Raw genomic sequence first — 14,889 nt, 5'->3', positions numbered from 1 at the left:
AAACAATGCGAAGCTCGTGTCCGTTATCGGGAGAGTCACTGTTGGGGCCACTTCCTTAACACAACTACTACTAAATACGGTATGACCCATTTCATTCAAGGTGACCAAGTCCTTCTTAAAATATTAGTAACACAAACCTCACCTGATAAGTGGCCAACATAGAGGCCTATGGGAGCTGACCCTAGAAAGAGAATGCTTGCCCGGTTTGTCCTCTCCCTGCTCTACCTCATTTCCCTACTCTCCCCACCCCAAAGCAATAAAAAGAGTCAAGATGCCTCCACAGGAGGCATGAGGCTAGGAGGGGAACACCCTAAATCCTCCAGCTGACAGAAGAGAACCCCAAATCTGCACCTCAATTCCCGCCGCCATACCCTACTTACCCACTGGTCAGGCAAGTGCTTGAGAGTCCCAAGGATTCCCAAGTACCAACGCTCAGAGGCAACCCCAGATCCGTGGAAACAACTTAGGGTAAGTTCATTTCTCATTCCAATACAAAAAAAAGAAAAATAAATGCTAACGCTCAATGTTTTCCTTGGGAAAACACTGATGTTCGTGTTCGTGATGTCCGTACAATGCTTCTGGACAAAATGCCCCCCAACTTGTCTGGAGATACTGCATGCTGCAGGGAGCACCCTCAACCAATTTCCTAACTAGGGCAACCCAACTCTTACTGTTTGGGGATTCAGGCCAGGTAGCCCAATTGAAAAAGCGGTTGCTGGGTGACCTTGGGCAGGTCACTTAACTTCTCTGTGCCTCAGTTTCCTCAACTGTAAAACAGGGATTCAACCCTAATCCCTCCTACTTGGAGTATGAGCCCTATGTGGGACAGGGGCTGTGTCCAACCTGGTAAAACATGTATCTTACCCCAGCACTTAGAACTGTGTTTGACACACAGTGAGCACTTAACAAATACCATGGAAAAAAAAAAAAAGGGGTGATGGTTAATTTCAGTGTCTAGGCACCAGAAGTGGCCAGGTGCTAATAATAATAATACTACCAGTAATAACCATAATATTATTATTATATTGTTGCCAACTTGTACTTCCCAAGCGCTAAGTACAGTGCTCTGCACACAGTAAGCACTCAATAAATACGATCGATTGATTGACTGATTATTGCTGTTCAAGTGCTTAGTATGTAGCTATAAGACAATCGGATCAGATAGTCCCTGATACATCCTAAGAGGTAGGAAGATTAGACAAGACTAGTCCATTTTACTATTCATTCATTCAATTGTATTTATTAAGCACTTACTGTGTGCAGAGCACTGTATTAAGCGCTTGGAAAGTTCGATACAACAATAAACAGTGACATTCCCTGCCCAGAACGAGCTCACAGTCTAGAGGGAAACAAGAGTGGAAAACAAGTTTATAATCAGTTTGACCATGGTATCATATATTTATAAAAGAATGAAACACTTAGGACTCAATGTAAAAATGATAGTCACCCACACAATGTTCATTCTCCACCCAAACATCTATACCGACCGACTCGTTTTAAACCACAGTGCAGTAAATGAAACTTGTTGTACAGGGCAAATCTAAATTAATAATTTCAGATGAATCTCTTCCTTATGTGGATTGATACTGAACTGTTTTCTGGATGTGGGATAAAACACCATGTGTGTGTACGATTTATGTCTTGTTGGCATTTGTGAATTTTATGAGGAAATATCAGCCTTTTCCAGCAACGAAGTGTCACCATTCCACAGACGACAGGACTGCTTTAAAGAGGACCTCAAATAAACTCAATCACCATCAAGAAACACACACTCAAGGGAATATTTCCAAGGGGAAAACACCACAAGTACCTTCAAAAGAAGAGGATACTTGCATATCCTCTGTATTGGTGTCACCAGATAACCTTCCAGAGGAACATCTGTGTTCTTTCGTCCCCCGAGCAGCATGCAATTCTAGTGGGAAAAATAAACAGAATTAATTATGCAAGAAAACCCCAAGGCTATGAAACTTTCCAATACCATAAAGTTCCCTGTGGAAAACTTATGAAAGCACATGATGGTATGTGGTTTAATTTCCCCTTAAAGAGCACATTCAATTGCCAACAAACAAGGGTCTTGTGCCCCCTTCCATCCCTCACTGAAGAAAGATGTTCAAGACCACAGGCATAGTAAATCCATGAGATAAGGCGCTGCTCACGAAGAAAAACTATTTTGTTCAGTAACTATCTGTGCAGGGATCTGATTGAGGAAATAATTCATAGCTTACAAACTTCACAGTCGCATACCGGTTTGTTTATCGCCATCCTAGTATGAAAGCTTAGTTTGGTGTCATCTTGAATCTGCCTTAACAAGAAGCTGTCTGCTGCTCGTCTCCATAAAGACTAATGAATCCCTTTTTTTCCCCACACTTGCTCTATAATTCTCATGGTCTCATCAGTGAAATTATGCAGATGCTTAGAGCTCGGGATCATCGGCGCACCTTCACTTTCTAACAAGTACATTATTTTAGTCTTCTTTTGACTAACTTTTAATCCATACACTGTAGAAAGTCAGCAAAACACCCTCCCCGCACCGCTCCCCAACCAGTTTCTTTTGTGTGTGCTTCCTTTTAGGAATGTGTTTCCGGAACACATTCCTAAGCCAAGAGCATTTCCTGAATGGTGGCTTCAAGGACTTTCAAAAAAGTTGCAAGGGAAGAACTTCTGAAATGTCCTTCGTGTACTGTTCTCAGACATGTTTGTAGAAAACAGATTAATACGACTGAATCTATAATGCAAATGTATTTAGCGTCATTGATGAACGAGCATATTAGAACAAGACACTATTTAACTCTTTCTTAGCCACGTCTACCATCACAGAAGACTGTACAGATCGCCTAAAGAATTGAGTGAATTTTTCTGAGCTACCAATATTAACTGAATCACTGCCACACTCTGGGCTTTAGGTTGTTATTAAGTGCTTCTGTGAGTGGTATACACTGTCCAGTAATTTTTTTTTTTTGACAGTACTACCCCAAATTTCCTCCATGATTTTCTTTGCTATTTTTGGCTCAAGGGGCAGGTCAAAGCTTAACTTTTCTATGGAGCCCACCCTTTCTTTCAAGATTTTTTCCTGTCGTCTCAACCCCATGTAGCCTCTTAAACTGGAATAAAATCTGCCTTAGCGAGTTGGGGGGCAAAGAGAACAATGACAGAATAGGGGGTGTGGTGCCTCTTCCTCTAAGTGGGGAAGCATGGCATAACTGCCTTCGTGATATCAATATATATCCCTCCCAACGGCATGATTCCTTAGGCCAAAACCATCACCATTACCAGCTCAGACTGATGGTTCCTCTGGTCCAGTGGCTCATAGGATGGTCCATTTGATGGTAGCCATGGGATGCTTCAAAGATTTGTGTCCTGAGTACCCTTCCTGGCTTCGCCTGATTAAACACATGCCCTTCTGAAAGCCTCCAGTGCAAGATTCCCCACCCACTGCATTGTGATCACCCCCATCGACATTGTTTTCCTTTATTTCAGCAAGTCAGTGGGTCTGACAGAAGCTCCTAGAGGACCTTGACCAATCAAAATATACTTGCCAGAAGAAAAGCCCTTATTGTTCTTATCTTGTTAAGTTCGAGGAGCAGCTTTTGTGCCTTCTCATGGTTACTACAGTATTCATCGTAGATGCGAAACTTATCTTTCTGCCAACAAAATTGAAAAGAAATGACAATAAGTTATTCCACTTGGACATTTTCATCTGCATTTACCCTAGTCGGGCTCTGAATCCAAAGCTAGGCATTCAGGAAATGGCCAGAGGTGGCAAAGTACTTAGGTTCAGTATATATATATATATATATAAAAATCAACTGATGAGCATTATGAGACCATGCTTTGGCTTTCCAATGGAGCTCATACACTCACCTTACTGGCAGTCATTAAAAATGGGTAGTTAAGGGTGGTTTACACCTAACATTAGAAGGAGAAACTAGGTAAATTCCTCCAGGTTCCTTCTCAGTCAATTATCCTATAATTTTGTGAACTGCATCTTCAATTCTACAAAATTGTGAATTTCTGGAAGCAGCACTATTGGAAACGCTATTATCTCTCTAGCCCTGCCCAAATATCACCTAGAAATTGCATAATCCGGAACGTAAGGGAAGAACTCACTCCATGAAAAGTTGCTAGAGGTTACTGCTGATGTCGAATTATCGTCTCTCTCCCCACCATCATTATGGCCCTTTGAACACATGTTTGTCTGTCAATTGCAGCTGTCTATTTTAGAGTTCAGGTTATCTTTCCAGCTCCTGAGCTAGAATGAAGAAGCTAAAATCAACCCCTTGCAACTCTCCAAACTAGTCTGATACTTGCCAGAGGTCTGATGCGGCCATGTGTCATCACGCAAGCCGCACGGCGGCTCTGAGGTGGGGGTCCCTACCCCCGCCAGCTGCGGAGACCACTGTGGCCCCAAGCTGGAGGGGGTGAAACTTAACGGAGGATACCCTGCTCCAGGTTGAAGTAGTCTATTTACCCTATCCCTAAATCTACTTAAATGTTTGTCTCCCCTGGAATTGCAAGCCCCTTTGGACAGGGATAGTGTGTACCACAACTCACTTATGTACATATCTGTCATTTCTTCATTTATATTAAAGTCTGTCCCCCCCCAGACTATAAACTCACTGTGGGCAGGGAACGTGTCCGTTATGCTGTCATATAAGCTCCCGAGAGCTTAGTAGCCATCTGAGAGGCCAGAATGACTAAAGGAGGCTCCCTTTCATGGATGAAGGCCAAAGGAAAAGATCAAGTCGGAAGAAAAACAAAAATCAATGGGTCAATTCTCCGGTTTGAAGAGCATGTAAAGTCAGGCCTGCTGGAAGGCATGAAGCAAAGAATTCCGGAAAACTCCTCATTCTTTTTGTAATGCTGTTGCCCCTCCTTAACCAACATGCCTTCAAAAGATGGAGGAATGATCGATTAATGGAAGCACCTGGGAAGGCCCATCTCATATGCTAAAAGCGGAGGAATAAGAGCTAGAAGAGACTGAGATATTTCAATTCCACCTTTTTTAAACATTTTGGGAAAGCTAGAGGCATGCGACTGCAAAATGAGTTGAAAAAAAGAAATGAAAGGAGTCCAAATCTCCACCCCTCCACCTCTTCACTATCACACCATTCCCTGTCTGCCTTATCATGGGAGAAGCCCAAACAGAATTTCTCCACAAACATCTCTCTGTTTCACTGAAATTCTCCGTGGTGCCAAAGGACAGGGAATGCTGAATCCTCAATTCTTCCAGGCCTCACTGCCTAAAATATCTACCCTTTTACATTTTTTTTCAGTTTTTAAAAGCCTGACCAGCCTACGTGGAATTGTTTTAACTGTGCCAATGATTGTTCGAGTGTATGGTTTTTTGTACAGTTTCAGTACAGAGTGATTTGTTACATCTAAATTGCGAATTTCTAAAAAATGTGTGTCTGCATTGAACAACACTGGTCTATTTCCGAGATGTTTTTCTTTGCTCTGAGCTGCAGAAAGACAGTTACAGTCCAGAGGAGCAGCAGCAGTGGAATGCCTATGAAGGTTAAAATTCTCCCTGTGCTGGTCTAAACATTTTTCTCACCTTAGATGGTGGACTGCATAAACATCAGTTTCCCTTTGCTGTTTTAAATCTCCCGTACCTAAGAGCTTCCCCTGTGCTATTCGGTAGTGTTGATCTGCAGGGTAATTATTTCTTCCTTCAAAAAATTCCTAAAAGGGGGACCACAGAGCACCTGAGTTTGCACACCTGTCATTAGTTAGAGCTTCCCAACGTGCTAGTTTATCAGAGGGTCCCCTGAGGAATGACTCCGGCAGGGAGAGGACATCTCCTTGAGAAGAGAAGTCCTTTATGTTTGAAGGAAACTCAAAAGTCCATTCACAGTGAACAGCTTGAATATTCATTAGCGTTCAAAGCTACACAGGATGCTAAACACTAACATGTTGAAAAAAAACTAAAAGCCTGTTTGTTCTTCAGCTGACTGACTGGATAGACTGCCGCAACTTCCTCTTTCCTGGCAACTGGCGTTCATGTCCAGGGGTCTTGAGGGAAAATGAGCGATCACCGTCAGGTTTGGGATTCACGGCTGACTGTACACCCGCCGTCATTCCAGGAACTAGAACTCCAAAGGAAAAGCCAGGGGTAAATAGGATGGAGAAAAACAGTAATAATAGTAATAATTATAGTCCTTATTAAAGAGCTTACTATGTGCCAAGCACTGTTCTAAAGCACTGATACAAATTAATCAGGTTAGACACAGTCCCTGGTACACACAGAGCTTAATCCCCATTTTACAGAGGAGGATACTGAGGTCCAGAAGTGAAGTGACTTACCCAAAGTCACACAGCAGAAATGTGGCAGAGCCAAGATTAGATTTATTACTCTATTTACTTTACCTGTACATATTTCCTATTTACTTTGTGAATGATGTGCATACAGCTATAATTCTATTTATTCTGACGGTTTTGACACCTGTCTACCTGTTTTGTTTTGTTGTCTGTCTCCCCCTTCTAGTCTGTGAGCCTGTTGTTGGGTAGGGACCGTCTCTATAGGTTGCCGACTTGTACTTCCCAAGCACTTAGTACAGTGCTCTGCACACAGTAAGCGCTCAACAAATACAACTGAATGAATTCGAACCCAGGTCCTACTGACTCCCAAGCCCACGCTCTAACCTCTAAGAAATGCTACTTTTGCAAACAGGGTCCTCCCCAACACCAGCCCGGGTTTGAAGTGAAATCAGCCCCAAGGAATATGAAGAGGTAACCTACAAAGTGCAGAAAGCAGGTTCCCACTTCTTGTTGAGCTTCAGGCTCTGGATGCAGACACTCCTCCACAATGGTGAGGAATTCCTTGTGCACTGCAAGAATGTCTTCGATGTTGGAGAACAGCATCTGCGAAAGCCGACAAAAAAATCAATGAGGAAAAGAACAGCAGAGCCATTAGGAAATTTTTAAAAAAATGCTTTTAACAGAATAGCAACACACCTTCACGGTTTCCTCTGTGACATTTTTGTCAACTTTTGAGGCTGCACACTGAATCATCCGGTGTAAGAATGCCTAAAGGAAACAAGAAGGAGTAATATGTTCACTCATTCATTCATTCAATCGCATTTATTGAGCACTTACTGTGTGCAGAGCACGGTGCTAAGTGCTTGGGGGGAACAATACAACAATATCCAAACACCTTTCCTGTCCACAACAAGCTTACAGCTAGAGATGTAATATAGTAAGGACACACCAGGATTTTAAATAGGTTTTCTGTAAAGAGAGAATGTTACCATTTTGGGACTTTTGAAATCTTTTCAAATTCTAATTTCAGATCATCTTAGGAGTCCAGGGATCCCCACTTGAAAGCTCTTTGTTTTAAGTGGCTGAATTTTAATGCAGGCATTTTCGTCAGCATTATGTCCCATCAAAATGATGCTATGAAGTTTACCATGGCTTAATCACCTCCTTTCCCTCCCTCTTAAACTACGGTGTGTTTGGATTTACTTCAATAAAGTTAGTATTGCCCCATTGTAATTTAGCATTAGAAAATGACAGATCTCTAGTGTGTTAGCACAAGGTACCTTTTTGCTGCATAAAAAGTGAAAATTAGTGCTTACACATGTCCACATAAAAATGTAATTCAAAGTCTTTTTACCAGTAGTACATACATTATTTGATCAGTATCTTTGTTTACAGATTTTATCACAATTTAAAATATTTATATTGTTTTGGCCAATTTCCTGATCTTGGGAATGCATCAATGCACTTTACATTTATTTCCCATGGGAGATTTACACTTCATTTAGCACTGTTTCACTCAATTGTGGTATTTTTTAAGTGGCTACTATGTGCCAGGCACCTTACTAAACTCCGGGGTAGACACAAGCAAATTGGGTTGGACTCAGTCCCTGACCCCCATGGGGTTTACAGTCTCAATCCTCATTTTACAGATGAGGTAACTGAGGCACAGAGACGTGAAGTGACTTGCCCAAGGTCACACAGCAGACAAGTGGCAGAGCTGGGATTAGAACCCCTGACATTCTGACACCCAGGCCTGTGCTTTATCCATTACGCCATAGTAAGCTCTCAGTAAATACCACTGACGGATTGATTGATATCCCTTTTAGGGGAGCGAAAACCTAAAGGGAACACTAAAATCCATCATGAAACTGCCAAAATAACCTACTAAAAGAGCATTACTGAAACCTTTGCACTCAACAGTTTACATTAATTCAAGGACACATGCCAATTTCCAATGAAAACTAATGGTGTTGCTAAAGAGTACTACACCTTATCTTTCAGGGGAAAATGTTCATCAAAATCCTATCAATACACTTCATTGTTTACCAAAGATACTGGCAGAGGTGGGAGCCTAAAGCCTTGATACACTGACTACCCATACCATAGCATATTCTTTAATCACTACAACAACAACCACCAAATGTGACAAATATCATGGTTTTCATAATCACCAAGTTTCAAGGCCATATTAAAGGATGTAAATACTTCTGCATGCTCTAGTGATGCAAACTTCTAAAAAAAGAGAGACACACAAAGGAAAACCACTGCCATTTGAATTGCTTATTTTGTGTCTATTTGTCCTTTGCAAATACTCCTACAAACTCATTCAGTGCTCTAAGCGCTTAGTACAGTGCTCTGCACACAGTAAGCGCTCAATAAATACGATTGATGATTCCATGAGTAGCAAGGATAGGGGTGACATCTGCCAAGTTTATGTTATAAATCAGCCCCAAAGCCCCTTGAGAAAATTGTTAACTTTTTCTAGATATATTTAAAACTCTTCCCCATTACTCTAGTTTAGAAAACGGTTTGAGACCAGGAAATAAATCACCATAATAATCTAATACTCTAAAGACACCAAAAGAAGATAAGGGCAGCATTAAAATATATCAGGAAAACAGTACTTCTACTTAATTGCATTGCATATCATTCCAGTAGGTATCATAGGTAATATGAAACCATTCCGTTCAACTTTTTTTTTTTAACAAGGCAACATGGAATGTGTTAACATTTTTTGATGAACCATATGTTTTCCCCAGAGGTTATCAATTTTTACAACCCTGAATGGAGAACGGAGAATAACAGAACGTGTAGTGTGACCAAAATAGTATCGACTGATTCTACTGTAGTCTCTGAAGTGCTCACTACAGCACTTTCTATAAAGCGGGGGTTCAATAAATAGTACCGATTGATTGTATCGGATATCTGCTAACTTTAGAGAGTAAGCTAGCTCCAAATGTGGTTCTCTATCTTTTACCCCTCTCCACCCCCACCCCAGAACTTATATCCCTTCTCTGTTCTGTGTCATGTCAGAATTAAAGCAGGGCTCCCTTTGATCTGAGGGAGCCTATACAGTCCTACAAATACCTTTGTCCTCAGCTCCCATTTCTCTTCACTAACCGTACCCTGTCCCAAGCCTTGCTCTTTGTCATCATTCTGCTGTTGCGTACTTACCCAAGTGCTCTGTACAGTGCTGTGCACACGGTAAGTGCTAAATATCGATCATCAATTTTTTTATGGTATTTATTAATTGCTTAGTACAGTGCTCGGCACCCAGTAAGCGCTCAATAAATACGATTGAATGCATCAAGCAATCAGTACGTGCCAGGCACTGTTGAGGGCTTGCTGTGTGCAAAGCACTGTACTAAGCACTTGGAAAAGGTCAAGCCCCATACACTATACTGTGCTGCTTCATCATCATCATCAATCGCATTTATTGAGCGCTTACTATGTGCAGAGCACTGTACCAAGCGCTTGGGAAGTACAAATTGGCAACATATAGAGACAGTCCCTACCCAACAGTGGGCTCACAGTCTAAAAGGGGGAGACAGAGAACAAAACCAAACATACTAACAAAATAAAATAAATAGAATAGATATGTACAAGTAAAATAGAGTGATAAATATGTACAAACATTGAGCATATTAGGTGCTCAATGAATAAATACCTTTGGATATATGCATAGTGGATACAGCACAAGGTTGGGAATCAGAAGGTCATGGGTTCTAATCCCAAATCCGCCTCTTGTCTGCTGTGTGATCTTGGGCGAGTCACTTTACTTCTCTGGGCCTCACTTAACTCATCTGTAAAATGGGGACTGAGATTATGAGCCCCACATGAGACAGGGACTGTGGCCAACCCAATTTGCTTGAATCCACCCCAGTGCCTGGCACATAGTAAGCACTTAACAAATACCATAATCATTATCCTTAGCGCTTAGTACAGTGCTCTGCACACCGTAAGCGCTCAATAAATACGATTGATTGATTGATTGATTATCCAAGATCCCCGCTACAGCCAAGTGGCAGAACCCCGGTCTCCTCAGTCTCTGCCCTGGGCTTTTTCCACTAGGCCAGACTCCCTGTAAAATGTCCAGAACATCTTCCCCGTTTCTGATGAATTTAACATGCTCACACTTTGACTGGTGTTTCTGAAAAAGCCACAGAAAATGAGGCATCCCTTCAAAATATCTGTTCTTAAATTCTGGATGGAAATACCTTCCTGATGAAATATCTGATCATTACCTGTTGTCTTGTACAATTAGTGGTTTTTCCTAAAATCTCTCAATAAGGATTTTCACTATACGTAAGCTGCCCTATTCAAAATTCCGTATTAGTCATTTTTCCATACGAGTCAGACCTTATAAAAATTAAAGGAAATGTGCTTTGAAAATTTCATTATTTAACTACTTCCTCTGATGTAGGGAATTAAAAAAACTCTAATTCACCACGGTAACATTAAAAAATAGTATGAATCTGTCCATACAGGCAACCAAAATCAATTTTTACTGAAACCATTTCTTTTACCAGGAGTTGGTACTACCCTTTCTCCACTTTTATCATTTTAGAAATGCCCTAGTGACCCTTGAGATTTAATACGTGATCACGTTAGTTTCAAATTATTAAAATATGGTCAATATGTTTCACATAGCTGTGTTTTATTCCCAAGAAGATGTACAAGGATTTCATTAGACCACATCACTCACTGGGCATCTTAAGGAAGGGCTTATTCTGGATAAGTTAGATCCAATAGCATAATGCCTAAAGCACTTTTGGAAGTAGTTATCTTTTCATGACATTTGATAGGCACTTATTATGTGTCAACGACTGTTCTGAGCACTGGGGTACATACAATTTAATCAGGTCCGACACAGTCCCTGTCCCATGTAGGGCTTACAGTCTAAGTAGGAGGGAGAATGGGTATTGAATCCCCATTTTGCGGTTGAGAAAAATGAGGCCCAGAGAAGTTAAGTGACTTGCCCAATGTCACACAGCAGGCAAGTGGCAGAGCCAGGTTTACAACCCAGGTCCTCTGCCTCCCAAGCCCGTGCTCTTTCCACTAGGCCACGCTGCTTCCCAATTCTGCCGTAAATGCATTAGATTGAGGTTCTACAAAAGGATATTTTTCTTGTGAGACTGCACACTTTGGCATGCTTTCCAACTTGCTCCGCAGCACCTACATACATATCCGTAGTTTATTTATATTAATGTGTGTCTTCCCCTCTAGACTGTAAGCTCGTTCTGGGTAGGGGATGTGTCTACCAACTCTTATTATATCGTGGTCTCCCAGGCACTTAGCACAGTGCTCTGCACACAGTTAGCACTCAATACGACAGAGAATTGATTAATCTATCATTAAATCCTGTCAGTTCAGCCTTCACGACATCGCTAAAATCTGCCCTTTCCTATCCACTGAAACTGCTATCATGTTAATCCAAGAGTTTATCCTATCCTGCCTTGATCCAGCCTTCTTGCTGACCTCCCTGCCTCCTGTCTCTCCCCACTCCAGCCCACTCTGCTGCCTGGATCATTTTTCTACGAAAATATTCAGTTTATGTCTCCCCACTCCTCGAGAATCTCCAGTGGTTGTCCACCCTTCTCCAAATCAAACAGAAACTCCTTACCATTGACTTTAAAGCATTCAATCTCCTTGTCCCCCTTGCCCCTAAGCCCTCTTTTCCTCGTCTCCCACTCCCTTCTGCATCTCCCTGATTTGCTCCTCAGACCCATAGCATTTATGTGCATACCTGTAATTTCTTTAATAATAAAAATAATAATAATAATGTTGGTATTTGTTAAGCTCTTACTATGTGCCAAGCACTGTTCTAAGCGCTGGGGTAGATACAAGGTAAGCAGGTTGTCCCACATGGGGCTCACAGTCTTCACCCCCATTTTGCAGATGAGGGAACTGAGGCCTAGAGAAGTTAAGTGATTTGCCCAAGGTCACACACCTGACAAGTGGCAGAGCTGGGATTTGAACCCATGACCTCTGGCTCCCCAGCCCGTGCTCTTTCCACTGAGCCACGCTGCTTCTTTACTTATATTAATGTCTATCTCCCCGTCTGAACTGTAGGCTCACTGTGGGCAGGGAACAGGTCTACCAACTCTGTTATATTGTACTCTCCCAAGTGCTTCTAACAAGTGTTCTGCACGCCATAAGCGCTCAATAAATCTTGTCTTGTCTCATGCCGTCATATCTTTTCCGACCCATAGCAACCCCACGGACACATCTCTCCCACAACGCCCCGCTCTCCATCTGCAATCGTTCTGGTAGTGGATCCATAGACTTTTCTTGGTAAAAATACGGAAGCGGTTTACCATTGGCACCCTCTGCACAGTAAATGTGAGTCTCCACCTACGACTCTCTCCCACACCGCTGCTGCCCAGCACAGGTGAGTTTTGACTTGAAGCAGATTGCCTTCCACTCGCTACCCACCTGCCAAGCTAGGAATGGAATGGGTATGTCTCTGCTTGACTCTCCCTCCCGTAGCCGAGACTTGTAGAGTACTGGAAACTCTCCAGGTGCAACCATGAGAAGGGTGCTCAATAAATACGATGGATTTAATATTTTAACGACATTTGTTAAGCACTCATTGTGCATCATGCACTGTTCAAAGCACTGGGGTAGGTACACATTCATTAGGTCGGACACAGTCCCTATTCTGCATGGGACTCACAAGTGTAAGTACGAGGGCGGACGGGAATTCCCATTTTACAGTTGAGGAAAACAGGCACAGAGAAGTTCAATGTCTTGCCCGTGGTCACACAGCAAGCAATTGGCTGAGCTGGGATTAGAACCCAGGTTCTTCTTGACTCCTGGGCCTGTGATCTATCCACTTGGTCACGCTGATTCATCAGGGCTGTGGTAACTCTTTTTCTTCCATTGCTCTTATGCTTGCATTCTGGGAAACCATCAGGGTAGCAGTATGGTTGAAAAACAAGGTTATATTGGTAAATTATTTTGTACTCTCCTATGCGCTTAGTACAGTGTTCTGCATACAGTAAGAGCTCAATAAATACCAGACTCCCCAAGGACAGTGATCTGTACCCATGAGGCACTTGATAAATACTACTGATGGATCAGGAATCAAAAAATCTTCCAACAGTCTGTTAGCCTCACGTACATAATGATTTTAGGGTGCTTGGAATGAGCTAGGAGGTACACTAAGGGTCGGTGGATCCAAAAATATTAAAGCCTACCTCACCATATAATGCTTGCTAAATTAGAATTGGACGATAGGTCAAACTTAGGCCAAATCGGAATGTTCTCTTCAAAAAGTTGGGTCAACGTGATCAACGCTTATATCAAATAATAGAGAACAGCATTCATTTTGACACCAGCAATGCTTAAATATTCAAAAAATGAAATAAAAAAAACTGACTTGTGACAAATTCTAGAGAAATGCACAAATATGGTATCAAATTATCTCACTGAGAATGCCAAAAGATAAACGATGAAGTCTTCATTCAGGATCCAGGAAAAAAAAAAAATCTATTACTGAGCTCATTTCCCCCAAAATGGGCTAACAATGACACTGACATCTGAACCACTCAGGAGTCCAGCTTGCGGCCAGTAGTAAGCCAGGCCCTTGGATAACCTTGTTTAGCTGGTCAGAAAAAACAATAACGGAAGATTTAAAATAATTTGGTAAATTGTTGCAGGTTTATTGGGAGGTATCAAAAAAAGAAAGAAGGATTGGAATTGCTTTCAAAAAGTCAACATTGGGCATTTCAACCCACACCCTGTGGAAACATTGTTTGTCATTTTGGCAAATCTGGTAAAGATCATTTTGACGGCCAGAGTGGAACTGCTGCAACCTCTGTTCAGCTGGGGCGAAATATCATCTGCTGAGAGAAAAGCCATGGTGATATTTTTCCAAATTCACCTTCCCAATAAAGTTGTGAACCTCATTCCGCTGTAACAGAGCAGGCCCTACTTCTGCCAGCAAACTGATCCTGCTGCTCATGCGCTGCCAAAAATTATACACACCGAGTCCGTGTTCACGAGAGAAGTAAAGTGAACTCGTGGCTGGAGCCCAGGCCTGAGAGTCGGAAGGACCTGGGATCTAATCCTGCCTCTGCCACCTGTCTGCTGTGAGACCTCGGTCAAGTCACTTCACTTCTCTGGGCCTCAGTTACCTCATCTGTAAAGTGGGGATAAACACTGTGAGCTTCATGTGGGACAGGGACTGTGTCCAACCCATATTTGCTTGTATCCATCCCGGTACTTAGAACAGTGCCAGGCACATAGTAAACGCTTAACAAATACCGCAATTATCATCATCATTATTAGTATTATTAATAATAGTAATAATAATAGCAGCCTTGGGGGAGTTCTTGAGTTCTGCAAAAACACAACCCCTGCTTTACAGGAGAGCTGGATGTACATTACTTCTTCCCCTGTCAGCAACTATTTGCTAAATTAAGCAGTACATCCACATGATAGTGTCAACCAAGAACTTGTGGACCACCAACAGCTGAAAAGATATGGGAACAAACTATCCAACAATCAATTTACTACCAAATTATCCATCAATTTACAGCCACCTAGATGACTGTGGAAACATAATAATACTGCCTTGTTTTTTGTATTATGCTTTTAATTTTCCAAAGGTTTTTCATATCAGTTCTC

The 14,889-nt window shown here is 42.0% G+C and overlaps 1 protein-coding gene and 1 non-coding gene across 3 annotated transcripts in view; both read right to left on the bottom strand.

Annotated features, from left to right (window-relative positions):
- PREX2 (phosphatidylinositol-3,4,5-trisphosphate dependent Rac exchange factor 2) overlaps positions 1 to 14,889 on the bottom strand; it is a 212,528-nt gene that overhangs the window by 155,896 nt on the left and 41,743 nt on the right. For both annotated transcript variants that reach the window (XM_038766581.1, XM_038766580.1), the window contains exons 2-5: positions 6,955 to 7,026; positions 6,739 to 6,861; positions 3,537 to 3,641; positions 1,811 to 1,912 (exon numbers count right to left, since the gene is read on the bottom strand). In XM_038766581.1, the coding sequence (XP_038622509.1) occupies positions 1,811 to 1,912; positions 3,537 to 3,641; positions 6,739 to 6,861; positions 6,955 to 7,026 (402 nt within the window). The remainder of the gene's footprint in view (positions 1 to 1,810; positions 1,913 to 3,536; positions 3,642 to 6,738; positions 6,862 to 6,954; positions 7,027 to 14,889) is intronic.
- LOC119945607 lies at positions 12,660 to 12,797 on the bottom strand. Its single transcript, XR_005456269.1, has one exon. It is a non-coding gene; the product is annotated as a small nucleolar RNA SNORA7 (small nucleolar RNA).

Source organism: Tachyglossus aculeatus, chromosome 25 (assembly GCF_015852505.1).
Source record: "Tachyglossus aculeatus isolate mTacAcu1 chromosome 25, mTacAcu1.pri, whole genome shotgun sequence".
In the NCBI taxonomy this organism is placed as follows: domain Eukaryota; kingdom Metazoa; phylum Chordata; class Mammalia; order Monotremata; family Tachyglossidae; genus Tachyglossus; species Tachyglossus aculeatus.
This window is presented reverse-complemented; position numbering and strand designations above follow the sequence as displayed.